General features: G+C 39.6%; 4 protein-coding genes across 15 annotated transcripts in view; 2 read left to right on the top strand and 2 right to left on the bottom strand.

The window, feature by feature from the left end:
• Positions 1 to 1,122: 1,122 nt before the first annotated feature.
• Positions 1,123 to 3,724, top strand: LOC132990855 (extracellular superoxide dismutase [Cu-Zn]-like). Its single transcript, XM_061059346.1, has 2 exons — positions 1,123 to 1,370; positions 2,113 to 3,724. Exons 1-2 carry the CDS (start codon positions 1,357 to 1,359, stop codon positions 2,735 to 2,737), a joined length of 639 nt encoding a protein of 212 aa, XP_060915329.1. The 5' UTR covers positions 1,123 to 1,356; the 3' UTR covers positions 2,738 to 3,724.
• On the bottom strand, positions 3,246 to 9,797 carry LOC132990780 (coiled-coil domain-containing protein 149-like). Of its 12 annotated transcripts, none has more exons than XM_061059297.1 (15): positions 9,639 to 9,797; positions 8,594 to 8,755; positions 8,387 to 8,425; positions 7,790 to 7,897; positions 7,589 to 7,705; positions 7,081 to 7,253; positions 6,728 to 6,800; positions 6,541 to 6,625; positions 6,038 to 6,185; positions 5,851 to 5,927; positions 5,698 to 5,733; positions 5,443 to 5,508; positions 5,252 to 5,359; positions 5,129 to 5,155; positions 3,246 to 5,068 (listed from the first exon to the last, which is right to left on the bottom strand). In XM_061059297.1, the coding sequence occupies exons 1-15, from the start codon at positions 9,687 to 9,689 to the stop codon at positions 4,653 to 4,655; spliced, it is 1,686 nt and encodes a 561-aa protein (XP_060915280.1). In that variant the 5' UTR covers positions 9,690 to 9,797; the 3' UTR covers positions 3,246 to 4,652. The 12 variants fall into 12 exon arrangements, with proteins under 12 accessions (XP_060915280.1, XP_060915260.1, XP_060915246.1 ...); XM_061059277.1 differs by having other exon boundaries at positions 5,129 to 5,191; XM_061059263.1 differs by having other exon boundaries at positions 5,129 to 5,203.
• Positions 9,798 to 10,791: 994 nt separating this feature from the next.
• On the bottom strand, positions 10,792 to 16,743 carry LOC132990829 (leucine-rich repeat LGI family member 2-like). Its single transcript, XM_061059310.1, has 8 exons — positions 16,446 to 16,743; positions 16,161 to 16,232; positions 15,869 to 15,940; positions 15,476 to 15,547; positions 15,248 to 15,319; positions 14,412 to 14,581; positions 13,359 to 13,523; positions 10,792 to 13,103 (listed from the first exon to the last, which is right to left on the bottom strand). Exons 1-8 carry the CDS (start codon positions 16,547 to 16,549, stop codon positions 12,268 to 12,270), a joined length of 1,563 nt encoding a protein of 520 aa, XP_060915293.1. The 5' UTR covers positions 16,550 to 16,743; the 3' UTR covers positions 10,792 to 12,267.
• odam (odontogenic, ameloblast associated) overlaps positions 13,203 to 16,762 on the top strand; it is a 130,137-nt gene continuing 126,577 nt past the window's right edge. Inside the window, exon 1 of the mRNA XM_061059329.1 lies at positions 13,203 to 13,208. The gene's annotated coding sequence lies outside the window, so the exon portion shown is untranslated. The remainder of the gene's footprint in view (positions 13,209 to 16,762) is intronic.

Below are 16,762 nucleotides of genomic sequence, written 5' to 3' on the forward strand. Positions count from 1 at the left end.
ACTATGTGTGTATGAATCTACCACAGGTGACCAACCACTAAAAACTGTTCTTGACCGATTTTTTGTATTTTTTTTATCTCAGTCTAGTCATCTATTGTTCCATGTGTTCTCATCTCAGTTTGTACTACAAGTGCTGTAAAGGGAATCATAATTCCACTGCGGACATTAATGGGTTAAAAATTTGCCATCACTGCTGAAAAGTACTGAAGTAACTAGGTCATATTTACTTAGAATATAAGAGTACTTACTTTGTAAATTATACAAAAAACCATCAACAAATATTATCGACAGTTCATAACTTGTTTACTATTTGATTTTAAAGCTTCTTAAAGATAAATACATTTTTAAAAAAAAGCTCCTTGAAAATTAGTCGGCTAAATTTTGCCGACTGTATTTCTTTAAAACACACATTCTCTTGAATGAAGCAGTTGTTGTTGTTGTTGTTGTTGTTGTTTGCAGTGTAGGTTTATGGCAACTTCATCAATTCATTCAACCATCGCCATCTATCCTGTTAACTGACACCATGTTACAGAACAAGAAAACTAAGAGGAGGACCCAGATGCAGATCTAACAAAAAAATATTTATTTAAACAAAAAGGCAAAAACACACAACTTATTAAAGGAGAAAACTAGCCACGAGGGAAACAGACATACTGACTCTGATAACTGATGTACAAACATCTAACACAACTACAATGAACTGACACAGGAGGGAAGAAACACAGAGACTAAATAGACATGGGGGTCATCAGACACAGGCGAGACTAATGACACAGGTGAAGACAATCAGGGCAATCAACACTGGAGGGAAAACACACACAGAGGCAGGAACACAATACAAGACACACAGAACTCAAGAATGTAACATTACCAAGAATACACACTAGGACAAAGAAACACAGGTATAGGAAATACAAAATAAGAACTAAGCGAGGAAAGCTTAGTTTCTCTTTTCAGTTCATGACACACCATATCGTGTTTGTTTTGCAAAAGCAGAAGAAGCAACGACACAGATTAAAAAGTAGCCCACATGGGTTTACATGTCATTACTAAGCTACACTACAAACAGCAGATTTATTTTATTGTTTTCCTTATAAAAAAAAAAAAAACATCAACCTGAAACCAGCATGACAGAGAAGTAGAGAGGGAAACAACGCACTTGAGATGATAAAAATCTGACATCTTGTGCTTAAATAGCGGGTTGGTAGACCTCTGCTCCTCCCTCAGAGAACAACGCCTCCCGAGACGCTTATATAAGCCTTTCACGAAACGGTCCCATCCTACGTCCTCAAAGGATTAACACCAAACGCATCATTTGACAGTTTCGTTGTTGCAGCTTTTCTTCATTTGCTGACCATGCGTCTGAACGGGTAAGTGGACTTTTTAAAGGCTCATGTAGCATCTCAGGTCTCTGCGTGTCGGCTGTCCCAACTTTGTTTGGTGTGGTAAAACTCTGCGACACCATTTTTAATTAGAGGTGAAGGACCCTCCGTGTGCTGCTTTATTCAACCACATGTTCTTTGTAGCTGTAATATCACTCATTACGTTGTGCTCTTCCACTCTCAATATGTAAACACATCACAGGCGAAGGTGTTTGATATGCAGCGCAGAGTATGTGAGCAAACCTCTGTGACAATAAGGAGCTTCTGATGAAAAGTTATCCCAATAGTGGAAAACTCTTAACTTCAGGGAAATGTACTTTTCACATCAGAGGAACTTCTGTTTGTGCATTGAAGTAACTTATTGTTCTAAAGTAGGCTTTCACTTTTCAGGAACTTTATGTACTTTCACCTTTGCTACTCCACTGCTGGAGAAAAAAAAACAGCTAGTTACTTTGGACATTTAAATCATTCAATGAAACATATGATTGTATGCATTTTAATGGATCTTATTGGAGTAAACATCGTTGTATCAAAAGCAGCTTGATGTCAAATACTTATAAATGTTTATCATTTACTCATTACATGATGCAATGTATGTAGAACTACTAATTATCTCATAAGCCTTTTAGATTCCTCAATGTATTGACATTTGATTAAGTTTTTTGTGTGGGTAGCCTTCTGTCTACTATAAATAAGGGGTAAATATCCTGATGATTTCACTATCTTTCAGACCACTGAGCATACTGGGAGCAGCCCTATTGGTTCTGCTGGCTGGCCACCACCGATGTGTCTCAGGCAGTTATACCCCTCCAGAGGCTCTCGAGAACAATGGCACCATGTTTGCAGTCTGTAAAATGAGACCCAGCAGCTCTCTACCTGATGGACTGCTCAAAGTGACCGGCCAAGTGCTGTTCAGACAGGAGGAGTACCAAGCACTTGAAATCCTGCTTCGGTTCAATGGCCTCCCCAAAGAGGGCGCTCAGGATGCCAGAGCGGTGCACATCCATCAGTATGGAGACCTGAGCCAGGGCTGCGACTCCACCGGAGGCCACTACAACCCAGAAGTAGTGTACCACCCCAACCACCCCGGAGACTTGGGTAACTTCACGCCCCAGCAAGGTAAAATCAACGCAGTAATCAAATCCCGGGCGACGCTGTTTGGAGATCAGTCTGTGATTGGAAGAGCCGTGGTGATCCACGAGAAGATCGACGACATGGGGCGTGGCGGAGACGCTGGGAGTCTGCTGCATGGAAACGCAGGCCGGAGGCTCGGCTGCTGTATTATTGGGATCTCCTCCTCCAATCTGTGGAACATACATCATAAGCAGTACACCAGGAGGCTGAGGAAATATTGATCCTGCAAGTCAACTAACCAGTTTAATCACTCATTGTATCCTTTTGTATTCTGTGTTGATCAAAGGCAAATTAAATCTCCAAACATTATAGGAGTTTAAATACTTTTAAAATAGAATCATCATTTGCATATATCTTTTAGCAGCTAGTTAGAAGGTCCATAAGTTTGGTTCAGACTATGTTACTAAACTATTGGGTAGACTGCCATGAAATTTGGTGCAGCTGATTGGGGGGGGGTCCTATAGCTTATACTTCCAATTTTGCTGATTTTCTCAATCTCTTTTTTTTTTGTTTACCCCCATTTAGTCAATAGTAAAACATCCTTAATGACAAAATTCTGCCCAAATATAATCTTCCCATCAGCCTCAGCTTCACGTCATCATTGTCCTTGCACAATGCACGCATGCTGATGTTAGCATTTAGTTGAGGAAACCTTCATTGTCTGAAATGTTGAGCTCTACTTTTACAGCAGCATTTTACAAAATCAGCAGTTTTACCACTCACAACAAATCAGGATCTGAAAATTTAATTTTGCAGAAATAAAGACATTTTCTATACATTGTTTTACACACATTCAATACATATGGCTCTATGAAGTTTATATCTGGTCAGTTAATATTGGTCACCACAAAAAAAACAGAATCTAAATATCTGTGCTGGTATTCTTTATGTTGTTGCTTCATTGTGTAACAAATAACTTCTACTTTACATCTTTTTGTTTCATATCAACCAGAGAAGGTCTGGTTCACCTTTGAATATTTGTGACTGTCTAACAAAAACATAGTATATAAGGGAACGTGAAATTACCTGTGATAAATCAAAAAGCATATTGTCATGCAGCGTTTTGGTAATATTGTTGTTTTCATGGTTAAAAATAAAATCTTGTGTAGTATTGTGAAACCTGCTGGCCTAACTGTACTAAAAAAATGAAATGGTATGTTTTTGTATTATGTGTAAAGAAACTAAATATAGCTGCTTCTTAGCTCAAATATTGTCTCCTGTATTTATTTATTTTGACTTAGTGATGAGTGTTTCTTTACAACAGGAGGGAAGTGTGTACAGAGGTAGAGCGTTAAATGAGAAATATTCTGATAAAGTGTAAGCAACATCACGTCTTTAAGTTCATGGTCAACTAATAGCAATCGCCCTTTTTTTTTATAGTTCTGATCCATCAGCCACATTCCTTCGCTATTTCTCATAACAAAAAAATCACAGTTCCTCAACTCTCCGCCCACACAACGCGCAGCTTTCAACTTTTCAAAAACAGTTTGGCAATAACCATTTCCAGTTTTAACACTAAACATGCAAAAAGCGAGGGCCCTTAAACTAATGTTTGTTCCCCTCCAGTTTGGAGTGGAAGAAAATAACAGAGGCGTAATGTTCAGACCTCAAACCCATCTTATAAATTCAGGATTAGCCGGAACACCAACTGAGGGCCAAACCATATTGCACAACCTCACTTATGCTCTTCGGACTAGAGTGGAGAAGATCTCTGTTGTCAAACAAACACACATCCCAGAGGAGTTGTGGTTGTTTTAGCAGCATTTTTATATTAAGCAACAACATGTTGTTCTACGCTGATGTCTGCATACTTAAGGACTAGTTCAAAGGGTAGCGCTACATGAGACTATGGAAGCATTTGACACTTTTTCAATGTTTGTTTTGTATCCTTCTCACTACATTGACTGTAGTATATTCACCCTTCATCTAGTGCCAGGATATTATTTTTCAAAGATGGATTCAGAGTCTGATGCAGATGTAGGATCCATAACTAAACAGAAGCATATGAAGCTTTTGATGTATTTGATACACTGTAAAGCCAAATAGGGCCTATTTCTTCTGATTGATGTTAGAAATGAGCTTTGTGATGGTGATGCATCATACATTCCTATCGCTCCTATCTTAGGTTTCATGACTTCACAAACACCTGTCTCCATCTGTCTCCTGGTTCTCCTGCTCCTCTGCGGTGCTTGCAGCAGCAGCAGCAGCAGCAGTGAATTCATCGTCGCTGATGTCTCCCTCTATTAGAATACACTCACTTTCAACAGTTTCCAGCTCTTCATTGTGTTCATCCAACTCATCCTCGTGTCCTCCTGATCCCTCTAAAGTTTGTCGTGAGAGATCTGACACACTTTGTGTTACATTTGTAAATTTAAGAGGAGAATCACTCTGACATTCCTCTTCCTTCGACCCGTCGCCCGTCATAGCTGTGAAATCAGTCGTGCTTTGTGACTGGCCAGCATCACAACGCTCCTCCTTCTCTGATGTTTCTGTCCGATTGCTGAGCGGTTCTAGTTCAGCTGACTGGGTTGAAGGATTCTGCTGGCATGTCTCCTCGTTGGATGCAGATGTTGCCTCCTCTGGAAGTCCCTCTTGAAGTCCCTCTTGAAGTCCCTCTTGAAGTTCATCTTGAAGTCCCTCTTGAAGTCCCTCTTGAAGTTCATCTTGAAGTCCCTCTTTAAGTCCCTCTTGAAGTTCATCTTGAAGTCCCTCTTTAAGTCCCTCTTGAAGTTCACCTTGAAGTCCCTCTGCATCACCTGACACAGGTGGAGGTCCACTGTCTTGCTGTGGGACTTCTTCAGAGCTCTGCTGATCGGCGACTCTGTTCTCAGATACTTCGTCACCTGTCAGAAAAGATGATTTAAGGAATATAATCCCACCAACACATGGATCAATAGATGACTAGACAAATTACAGCCACTTTTACCTTCATGTGCAGGAGACTCTGTTGATTCAGCCTGATGAGGATTCAGTATGATGGCGTCTTTTCCTCCTGTTTGAGCGGAACATTTTATTAACAGTAAACATTTGTGAAGACGTGGAAATTCAGTCATGCATATGTCACTACTTAAAGCGGTTTGATTGGACAGAAACGAGTGGTTTTGGGGAAATATTAGAAAAGATGATAGGTGACAAAGTTCAAAATGTTAAAGTGAATGATTTTAACTGAGGAGGAACATACTTCCATAAATTCCCAGAGAAACATTATAAGTCAGGCCTCCAGGTAGCAAGATGGAGAAAACAAAAAGGACAGAGGAAAAGATAATAAATTATTGTTTAACAGTCTGAAGAATCCAAGAGTCAATGACACATCTAAGTTTCTCAAGGTGTTCACCTGGCAGGCTCCACAGTCCGGACATTTCTAATGTTTTTAGTTTGGTTTCTAGCTCTGCCACGCGAGTTCCAAGAATCCTGATGACAAAAAAAAATACACAAAAAAAAAAGTCAAAAATCAAGCATTCTGTATGTCATCGAAGTCAATACGTCGTCATACGAGTGTGAGGTTTGAGGTGGAGAAGTACTTGTTGATCTGGCGTTGGTGCTGAATCACCATGTTCTTCTCGTGGATGGTTTCCAGCAGAGCTGTGGCCAGAGACTTGAGGTCTGTGATGGACTGAGGAGTCACCGGCAGGCTGCAGCCGTTTTCTTCAGACAGCAACAACTCCTTCACTGCACACACGACATGAGGCACAGGTTAAAGCACATGAACACGGGGCTGTATTCTTCTTTTTGTCAAGGTTTATTTTGGGACTTTTTATGCCCTTATTTAGAGATATGACAGTGGATAGAGTTAGAAATGAGGGGAGAAGGGGAGGGAGAGAGAGAGAGAGAGGGGAATGACATGCAGGGGGAGCCACAGGTCAGATTCAAATCTGGGCCGCCCCGCTAGGAAGACTATAGCCTCCGTAGATGGGGCGCGTGTACTAACCACTAGGATTCCAGCGCCCGTTCTTCTCCTTCTATGACACAGCCGTGTATGTTTACATGGTGTTATGGATTCTACTTTGTGAATTAAAAAACTGACCTTGTTTAGCAGAGAGCACCCCAGTCAGTGCACTGCTGTTTGCTTTCCCACTGATTTTAGAATTCTTCCGACACTCCAGGGCGCTCTGAAACCACAGAAAACATGGAATTAAGAAACTATAAAAAAAAAAATCCAAACACAACTCCAGAAGTCAAATGTTACAAAACTCAACATGATAAAAATGTACCTTGTACTTCATCAGATTTTTTTTGAGCAAGTTGATTTCTTCTTGAAGTTGACCGAAGCGTTCATGCAAATACCTGAAGGATTATTGATTCATCATTAATAATCCAGATTCAGAAGACATAAACCTTCATCAGTGAAATCAAGCTGTCAGTTCTTTCTTTGTCCGATCCAAATAAAATGTGTTGCAATCTTTTTACACACGTAAAAAAAATCGACATAAAGATATAATCTGAACTTTTAACAGCGTTCAGCCTACACTCTGAGATCGTTCCTTTGACTGTGGACGTCGCTGCAAATCGTATGAACAACCGTGTGAAAAGGTGGCATTAATCAAACGTGGTTTTATGAACCAACCTGTTCTCCATGCAGAGTGCGTCTATGTCCACAATCCGTATGTCGTCGTTGCCCACGATGTGGTTCATTTCCACGTTGAGGCGATGAGCCTTCTGCTGAAACACGTCGCGCTCCGCTCGTACGTCCTGCAGCTCGTCTGTGAGTGACTTCATGCTGTGCTCGAGAACCTCGTTCTGCAGGGACACACAGCACTACGGGGGTGAGTGTTTTTCATTTTACTTGCTGGTTATAGTTTTACTGTTTCATCCACTCATACTGTAGTATATACAGTTTTTAAATATTTAAGAAATCAATCACAGTACATGCATTTTAGTTCACTCTAGTCTCTACATAATACGCCACTTGTCCTTCCTGTTATTTGGGCTCATAACTGTAATACATGTATTATAAATATATGAATTATTGAATTATATAAATTATAATTATTTTCTTGAATAATAGATTTTCAGGATAAACACTGACTCTGTGGACAGAAACAGAGCAGTGCGCTGTGACCTCTCCCTCTCACCTGCTCTCCAGCTCTCTCTAACTGTTTGACCAGATCCTGTCGTTCATGTGCAGGGAAGTGACGAGCACCGACCTCCTCGTCCCCCAGCCTCTGCTTGGTGATGGTCATTCGTAGAAGCTGTTAGGACCGACAGAAGCGGTTACCTTTGATATTATGTAAGCACAAGTGATTGTGTACAGCACATAAAAGACAGGACGGTACCTTGTTGTCACCCTGGGCCTCCAGTAGTCGTTGTTTCAGCTCTTTCACCTCCTCAGAGAGTTGACTGTTTTTGTCTCTGGAGTCTCGCAGCAGCTGAGCCAAATTCACCTGAAAAGAGACACAAACATAATACACACGAGGACGTTCACACAAGCTCCAATCAGCTGTTAAATCATCAATGCAGCGTTTACATTCACAGCTGAACATAACAAAGTTCCTTTTGCGTAAATATTTCTTATATATATATTAAATATATGTTTTGACCAAACGTGATGGAAACATCTGGGTTAGCCGCAGGGAATCGGTAATGTATTCTGTCGTTTTGAGCGCCAGCAGCAAATGCTCTAAACTCAAAGACAGTGATCGACGAATGTGCGGTTCGTATCGCTGCATTGTGTACAAGGCGTGATTCTCAAAGCTCCATCAAGACACAGCTGGATTCACTTTGGTTAAGTGTTTGATTCTTTTCCCCTCTGAGTATTTGAACTTAAATTATAAAAAAGACCAGCCGAGAATTGTGGGTATTGAAGTCCCTACCAGTTTGTAAAGCTGCCAAATGTCCTTTTATTTTATTTGTTGAAAAACATCTGCGCTCACCTGATTTCTCTTCTCTGGAGGCAGAGAGGGATCTCCATCCTATGAGACAGGGAAAAAAAAAGTGAAATGTCATTAAATGCAACATTCCCAACATTTAATCGTGGATGATGGACACTGGAATGTTTCATTCTCACTTTGATGACTTGTTATAACCATTATGATGCATCTTTAAGATGTACTAGTTCAGCACACACAGAGGGGACTTACAATAAGTTCTCTGTACTTCTTCTTCAACCCTTGGTGTCGCTCTCTGAGCTGATTGGCCATCAGTCTGTACTGATCTCTCTCCTGCTGACAGCTGTCCAACTCTTTAGACAGAATCAGGAGGGCCTCCTTTTTGCTCTCCAACTTCCGCTTACAAATCACAAACTGCATGGAAGGACAGATATGTTATCAGGAAAGGAGAAAGTGAAACGAGTACTGTTCAATTCAAGCTAGGTAGGCAGTGTTATCAAGGTAAATTTATCATCCCCGAGGGGCAATTTGCTTTCCAGCCGGCAGCGAATAAAACAAGAAAAACTGGGTTACACACAATGAACACTCAAATACAAACATCACGATGCTGTTGAGGAGACCAATGGTACCAGGAACAGTTTTTAAATCTGTTCCTCCTGCACCTAGGCAGAGTATATCTTCCATATCCTGAATCTTAAAACTATTTTTACTGTTTGCTGAAGAAGACAATGAAGCCGTACAGCATACTAGAAAAAAACATAATTTAAATCACAATGACACCTTCTCATCTTCATCCTGTTAACTTCTGCAACTATTATTTTCACTATCAAATAATCTGTTCATCTTGTTTGGACAAATTGCTAATACTAATGTTAAGAGTCATTCTGGCAGAAGAAATGGCTTTTTTGTGGCAATTTAAAAAATATATATATTCTGCGATAATACAGGATAATGTAATAATTCGTCACCTTTTTTTTGTTTGCTACAGATAATCAGTATAAACCTGATGAATGTCATTATACCTGCTTTACACCTGTGTTCACAGTTTACATGTCATTGTGTAGCCTGGTATTTAGCTCTGCAGGCACAAGGAAAAAATAGAGAAAAATCTACTTCCTTATTTACATTCCTCGTAAACAGAGAAACAACCAACCCTGTTTTCTAAATTACATATAGCAACACATTTGAGGCTAAAAACAAAATTCAAACACTCAAATCTCCTGGTTCTGTGACAGTTTGGTGCACAGGCTCAGTGCAGGTTGTGACTCTGTGTCTGTGTTTTCCTCCTCAGTCTCACCTCGTTCAGCAGACCCTGCCAGTCACTCTCGCTCCTCCTGGACGGATCCATCTCACTGCACGCCACAAAAAAAAAAAAAGACAATAAAAATGACGAAAGGTGAGTTTCAAATGAACAACGCCCGGCTGGGTTTAAGGGTCAGCTTTACAGACATTTTTTTTTTTTGCATCATCAAAACGGATTAAAGTGTTCGAGAGACGCGATTTTCATCACTTCCGCTCGTCAGGCTGACGTCAGAGAATCGTCACGACGCACTCAGAAAGCGTCGTTGAACTGAGAGGATAAATCAAGTGCGTAGATTCAGTAATTTGCACTGGAAATAATAATAAAAAAACAAAATGTGTATGTTTTACTGTCCTTATTGTTGCGTGGAAGGTAAATCATTAACCCAGCTGACTTTTGAACAAAAAAATTTTTTGTAGAAAATAGACTTCCAAAATACTGCAATGCAAAGAACAAACAAGATGAAAGAGTCAAAGTAGCGAATTTACAGATAAATTTAAATTAATTAATTTAAATTAAATTAAAAATTTAAATAAATACATTTATTTAAATTTATTTAAATGATTACATTTATTTAAATTTATTTATTTATCGCTGTCGTTATTTTATACACAATGATTTTTACTATTGTAGATAGATAGACAGAGAGAGCGAGAGAGAGGTGGATAGAGTTCAGTAAATAACTGCTTCTGTTGAATGCCCACATTTGATTGAAAATACATCTTTTGCTGTTTAAAAAAAGAGGTCATGTGAACCTCTCCCTGAGGTACCAAATAACAAAGCATTAAACAATTTTAAGAGAACATTACAGCACTTTTCAATTCAAACCCTCTAAAATGTACCATTGTGTCTTTTGTTGTTGTTAATGGATATAGAAAATGCTGTCTCCGAGTAGAGGCCAGAAGCACTGTGTTTTTATTTATGGACACGTTTCATCATGTGGGCATGATCCACGATAGAGAACAGAGTGAGAAAAAGACAACAATATTTGTGGTTAAATGTTCTTTAATGCATACACACAAAGCCCTTCATACATATGGCTGAATGTGAAAGAAGATAGATTGTATATGAGGGAAAAACTTTAGATTTTCATGAAATCTGAAATGCAAACAAAACAAAAATGTTTATGCTAAATCTTGTTAGAATTTTATAACAAGCCAAGACCAAAGCCTCATATATACATTATTCCATTATAATGTATGTTAAAATAATGTATCCTAATGAAACATATCAAATGATTAGTAAAGAAAAGAAGACACATTTGTGTTTTATACAATATCGTAGCAGCACACAATTAACCTTGTGATTGTAATTCAGAGCAACATTCAGTATTATACATTTTGCATAGAAATCAGAAGTACATTTAATTTTGTTAAGCCACGTTTCAGGCGCTCTGTTCATACAGTAGTTAGTCATAAATATATAGATGCAGTTCAGCTTAAGCTCATAATATTGTTTAACACGTTCAGCTCTTTGAAGACACTCTTGTTTTCATGCACTTTTGAATCATCAGTTATTCCACTTATTGGTATTATACGTCTCCAAAATATCTTCTGGAGACTCAGAAGTTCAAGCTGCCCATAACTAAACCCTTCACTTGTCCAGTGAGGAGAATTTTATGGTGACTTGGCGTTTTAGTTTCAGTGCTAAAGCCAAACAGTTTTCTGAGTTGCTGAGCATGAAGAAAACTTTCTCCCAAACGCATACAAAATTATTTTTTATTCGCTAAATCCATCAAATTCTGTAATTAAAAAAAAAAAAAAATTGACAATAAGAAAAAACACACCCTCTTCCGCATGTAGCCATGTGAGAGGAAATGAGAAATTAAGGTTTGTACTGCATTTGCACACATCTATCACTTTTTTGTTTATATGGCCAAGCGTAACACCATGAATACCTGCCAGGAGAGTCTGTCTGAAAACACCACCTTTAAGAAACAACAGAGCCACAAGGACGCGAGGCTTTCGCTGTAATGTTTATGCTTCAATGGTTTTTGCATCTTAACTCTGCTTTAATTGTCGCCTTTATAGTATATATATATTTTTACCCCCAGACTTGGTCCCACAACACGGCATACACACCTGTCTGCTTTAGAACATTAGAATATAGATTATGCAGAAATCAATGTTAGGTCAGTTTTTGTGACGTATTTCAGGCTCTTACTTTTTCTTCCATTCCTTGAGGCAACTAAATAAGCACCACGTTTACAGGTCCACTATTAGATATATTATAAAATTGTATTGCAATGTCATATTATACTCAACATATTGGTGTTTAATTCCTGTTTGGGGTTTCCAGTTTAAAGTGGATGGTTGACATGGCCAGAAAGGACATCCATTGACTTGCCCATTGTTTACTGGATAGAATTATTGTAAATACCCTTAAATTTAATTGATAGTATGCTACAAGTATATTTATTCTGGGTACATTTTAAAGGTGGCCATTATTTCCTAATTGTGCCAGCCTTTAGCTTCAAGCTTTATTGCCTTCACTTTGTTTTGGTGGTCTGTCATCCAACAAAGGTTGCATGAAGAAGATCGGCTGCATTTATAATTCCTTTGTAGCAAACGCATTATTAAGCTATTTAGTTGACTCGTAGTTTGATCACTCATTATTTTACGAGGTATTATAAGCTCAAATCTACTATGATATGCTCAAAAACCATGGACTTGCCCTTGAAGCTTGAGGAGAAGATAAAATTCCTGCGGTCAGTGTTCACTGCTATGAACGACCGAGGCGACTGCACGTAAATGTCTTTGAATTTATGAAAGGTTTTGGTCTCCATGTCCCAGAGGTAGATCTGTGTGAAGGAATAATCACTGCCGAGAGCAAGGTAGTGCCTGTCTGTGAAGGTGAACGGCTGGAGGATCATAGCTCCTCGAGACGGCAGAGCCTGCACCTCGGTGAACTGCTTATTGGTCCATTTGAGGACTTTGGAGTCACCGATGTAGCAAGTCATGGCCAGAAACCAGTCGCCCTCCAACTTAAATGCTTTGACTGCCACTACGTCGTCAACATGTGGGATCTCACCGTGCTGGATGAATTTCAGGGTGCTCTTGTTCCACAGGTAGATGACGGGGGCCTGAGATCGACTGGCTAAGATGAGATAAGACTTCCCGTCTACCTCGACAAACTCGGCATCTGTGTCACGGAACCACTCGTGTAGGAACTGGTAGGAGTAAAATCCAGTTTCATTGCGGTCTGGTTGGTCAGTCCATTTGTAGAGAGTAGATAAACCTGCCTTTGAGCTGTCCACGATCACAAAGTACCAATCGCCGTCCATCTGGAAGACCTCGATGTCGTTCGGCTTCGAGATGTTGAAGACCTCGATAGTTTGAAACTTTGCGAACTTGTTCTGCTGATCGTCAAACTTGTAGATATGGGAGCCACCAAAGAGCTGAGTAACAATTATCAAGACGTGGTTGTCGATCAGAACCGACCTGCAGCCAACGACAGACTTCCCTGTGAAGATAAAGAGGATGTCAGTGGTAATACAAGTCAGAAGATGTCATTAAAAGTCATCTTGAACGTGCGAGACATCCAGTTTTCCTCTTAAAATGACTTTCAAAGATCCATCACCATCACCAACAGGTCCTTCTCTACATACCTCATGTTACTGGTTGTGGTGTACAATCATATGCACACAGGTCGGTCCCCTTTGAAGATATATGTTCTACTTTCTTAAAAAAAAAAGACCCGGGGTCAGTTTCGTCAAACCTGTTATGTTGTCAAACTTCCTGAAATTCATTTCGACGTGATCCCACTCCATGACCACGCAGCTGTTGGAGTTGGGAGCAGCCATTGCCACATAGATGTCCTCTTTGAAGGAGAAGATGTCCGCTGACATGGACTGAATGGGAATCGACTGATGACGCACAAAGTCTGTGAAATGCAGACAAATACAGAAACTGTTAGGTCTGCTGACAACGTGAGAGGATCAAACAGCTTGGATTACATGAGCCAAGCTTCTCGTTGTCATGGCTGCTTTATTTGGGTTTTAATTTTGTTTCATATTTGAGTTTATTGACTTAACCTCCTGATATCAGTCTTGAAGTTTTATAGTACATTTGATTATAGTAAGTCAGTTGCAGTGATTTAACTTTGACTTCTCTGTTTTTTATGTCCATTGATACTCAACCTGTGAACATTTCATAAACACAGAAATGAAATCGATGGGACAAACAATTGTGAAAATAACACAGTACAAACTGTCGCCGTAATGTCAAATACCTAATCAAATCTCCATCAGCCAAAGTTGTGCTTCTGGTTCACTATAAAGTAACAATTGTTTGCATGGTATGAAGGTGTGAAGGTAAATCGTGTACATGCTAAACATTAGAAAGCTAAGATCTGGAATACAAATAAAACCATTTACTTTGACAACATTGAATTCTTGATGAGATAAACAGGGAATGCTTACCTTTGTGTTGTGATACAGGAATAAGTCATGCAGTTCAAACAGCATGCCTCTACTTGTTATTCAATCTAGCTGGTTGTGTATGTTTCTGCATGTGTGTGTGTGTGTGTGTGTGTGTGTGTGTGTGTACATACACGATGTGATGTTTAATGCATGCTAGCAGGTTCAGAGTGGGCTTCATTGTTTTTAGTGCAGAATATTGCGTGGTAGAGTCCTGTTGAATAATTTAACACTTGTATTGATTTACTACTTGGTGTCTTCCTGGCTTTTCTGTCTTTCCCCTCTTTTTCAGAGTATCGAGCTTTACCCATGACTGTCCATAATTCCCTTGTGCAGTGTGCTTGTCATGTTACCTGTGGAGATGCACTCGCCCGGCGGAATGGGGAGGTCGTTGAGCCGCTTGCCCTTCATGTCACTGGGCCCGGCACAGAAGACATCTGATACTGTGGCATTTGTGTTTTTCAGCCACATCATCAGCCATTTGTTGTCGCAGTTGCACTGGAACGAGTTTCCTCGCAGGTCACTAAAGCACGACAAAGGGAATCATCAGCGTCTGCCAAATCGGGTGAAAAGATTTACTCAGAAAGAAAAGTACGATTTTTGTAACTTGTCAAGAGAAAGAGATAAATAGTGTTGAAAGTTGTAGTGGGTACGTCGCTCCACATGTTAAGAATAACTCAATCTTGAAAATATTCTATGATTGTCTATACATTTCTTGATAATCATAATGATTAAGCTGCATGCTGCGAGATATAAAAAAACCTTGCAGTTTACATGGGTGACACATGTTTATGTTTTAGTTCAAAGTCCTATAAGTTGGCTCCTGAGATTGCAACCAAACCATATATCATAGACAATCACTTTTTTTTTCATTTTTACAATAACATGTTGTTAAAAAATATACCTGAGAAGATAATAGTACAGAGTAGGCTAAAAATAAACGTCATGATGAAACTGTGATGCAATACAAAAAGAGGAGGGAGAAGCAAACTGAATATTGCTGCCCTCTTAATGCAGTGAAATATAAAACAGTCTGAGTCAGCTTCACTTTGAAAGGCAGTAAAGAAAAGGAAGATGCACACACACTCTAACACACACACACACACACACACTAACACACACACTAACACACACACTAACACACATACTCGCACACACACACACATTGCTGACACAACTGCTTACTCACAGCTCCAGTAACGAATCCAAGTAGAAAAACAGATCTCTGGGCAGAAACCTCATCTTGTTATTGGCGAGTGATCTAAGTCAGAGTCACAGGGAGGAATGTAGATTATAATCATCGTCATTTCTTACTATTTTTGTTTCAACGTGTTAAATCTGTCTGTCTTTGTTGTAGAGTTGATTCATTGGTACAGATGCTGAGTGGATGGACAGAGGGAAACGTCAGCAAACTTACAGATGAGTCAAATCTCGCAGACCACGAAAGGCATTCTTGGTGATCGTTTCAATCTTGTTCCCTTCGATGAATCTGCTCCACAAGTGTAAAATAACAAAACCATTAGTTAATGAAACAGTGTGACACATTATATTCTATCTTTAACTTAATTTTATAGTTTGTTTTAGATAGATGGGGGATGGGGCAGGTTGTAGGATAATTTGAAGTTGTATTTAAATAAAAATAACAGTATATAAAGATAGTTATTAATATGTAGTGTATTCCAGTTGTTAACGGTTATGTCTCATTTGAATATACTTTTAGAGAAAGAAAACATGATGTCATACTGTATATACACATAAGATTTGTAAAGCTGTCCATTTGTAAAGTACTAACAATATAAATAATACTCACAAATATTCCAGATGTGGAAGTCCAGAGAAAGCATCGTCTTTGATTGTGGTCATCGAGTTTGCATTTAGAAGTCTGTTAAAAGAAAAGTTAACCCTTACATTAAAAAAAAAGAACAGATCATGAAAACCTCCCTTACTTTGCTTCCTTAAACTTCGAATTCCAGAGGAGAGTGACGGAGGATGTTTGCATGAATAATAATCTATTTACTTTAAGGTGTGTTTGTGTTTACTGTCTGCACAACAAAGCCCTGCATGTCAATGTCTGATCTGCAGTTAGACAACAGTTCACTTACAACAGCTGAAGAGAGGGCATCAGTGAAAACATTCCCTCTGTGACTTCAGAAATAGATCCATTCACCATGCTCCTGTTAGAGAAACACATTCAATCAAAGAGTCAGAGACAGACTGTGACATCTTTACACTCTGTACCAGACACAACGAGAGCCAACTCTGCAGGGCAGGGAGCTCAGGACAGACACTGTCTCCTCAAACGCAACATGGACTGCTTTGTTTTTAAATTAAAAAAAAAAAAACACAGATCATTCACTTTGGTAGAAAAGATAGGATTAGTTACTGACAGTGAGTTGATCTCGCTCGGTATAGTCTTCGGGATCTGTGAGGTTCCGACGCAGATGATCGTCTCCTTGGTGCACGAGTGGTGCACGAGCATCCTGAAGGACATTTGTAAATCCTTTTGCGTTCAGCTGCTCCGCAAATAAACAGCAACGCCAGAGCGGTCAGTAGAAACTGTTTGGAAGATGTCATGTTTCTTTCTCGCACATTCAAAACAGGAGACGAGGCCGTGTACAGTGACGGCAGCAGCTTTTACCCGCCAGCCTGAGCGACATTAAAATGCAGCAGCAGCAGCAGCAGCAGCACAGTGTGAAAGCCCTGA

Source organism: Labrus mixtus, chromosome 2 (genome assembly GCF_963584025.1).
Source record: "Labrus mixtus chromosome 2, fLabMix1.1, whole genome shotgun sequence".
NCBI classification, from domain to species: Eukaryota; Metazoa; Chordata; class Actinopteri; order Labriformes; family Labridae; genus Labrus; species Labrus mixtus.

Bases quoted from the DNA above. Each gene is read 5' to 3' on its own strand.
- LOC132990829 (XM_061059310.1), bottom strand. From the start codon at position 16,549: ATGTCCTTCAGGATGCTCGTGCACCACTCGTGCACCAAGGAGACGATC. The intron at 16,233-16,445 runs GTCAGTAACTAA...TTTCTCTAACAG, and splicing joins CCGAGCGAGATCAACTCACT to GAGCATGGTGAATGGATCTA. The intron at 15,320-15,475 runs GTAAGTTTGCTG...ACTCTGACTTAG, and splicing joins CTGCGAGATTTGACTCATCT to ATCACTCGCCAATAACAAGA.
- LOC132990780 (XM_061059209.1), bottom strand. From the start codon at position 9,689: ATGGATCCGTCCAGGAGGAGCGAGAGTGACTGGCAGGGTCTGCTGAAC. The intron at 8,756-9,638 runs GTGAGACTGAGG...CCTTCCATGCAG, and splicing joins GGCAGGGTCTGCTGAACGAG to TTTGTGATTTGTAAGCGGAA. The intron at 5,734-5,850 runs GTGAACACCTTG...TGCTACCTGGAG, and splicing joins CGGACTGTGGAGCCTGCCAG to GCCTGACTTATAATGTTTCT.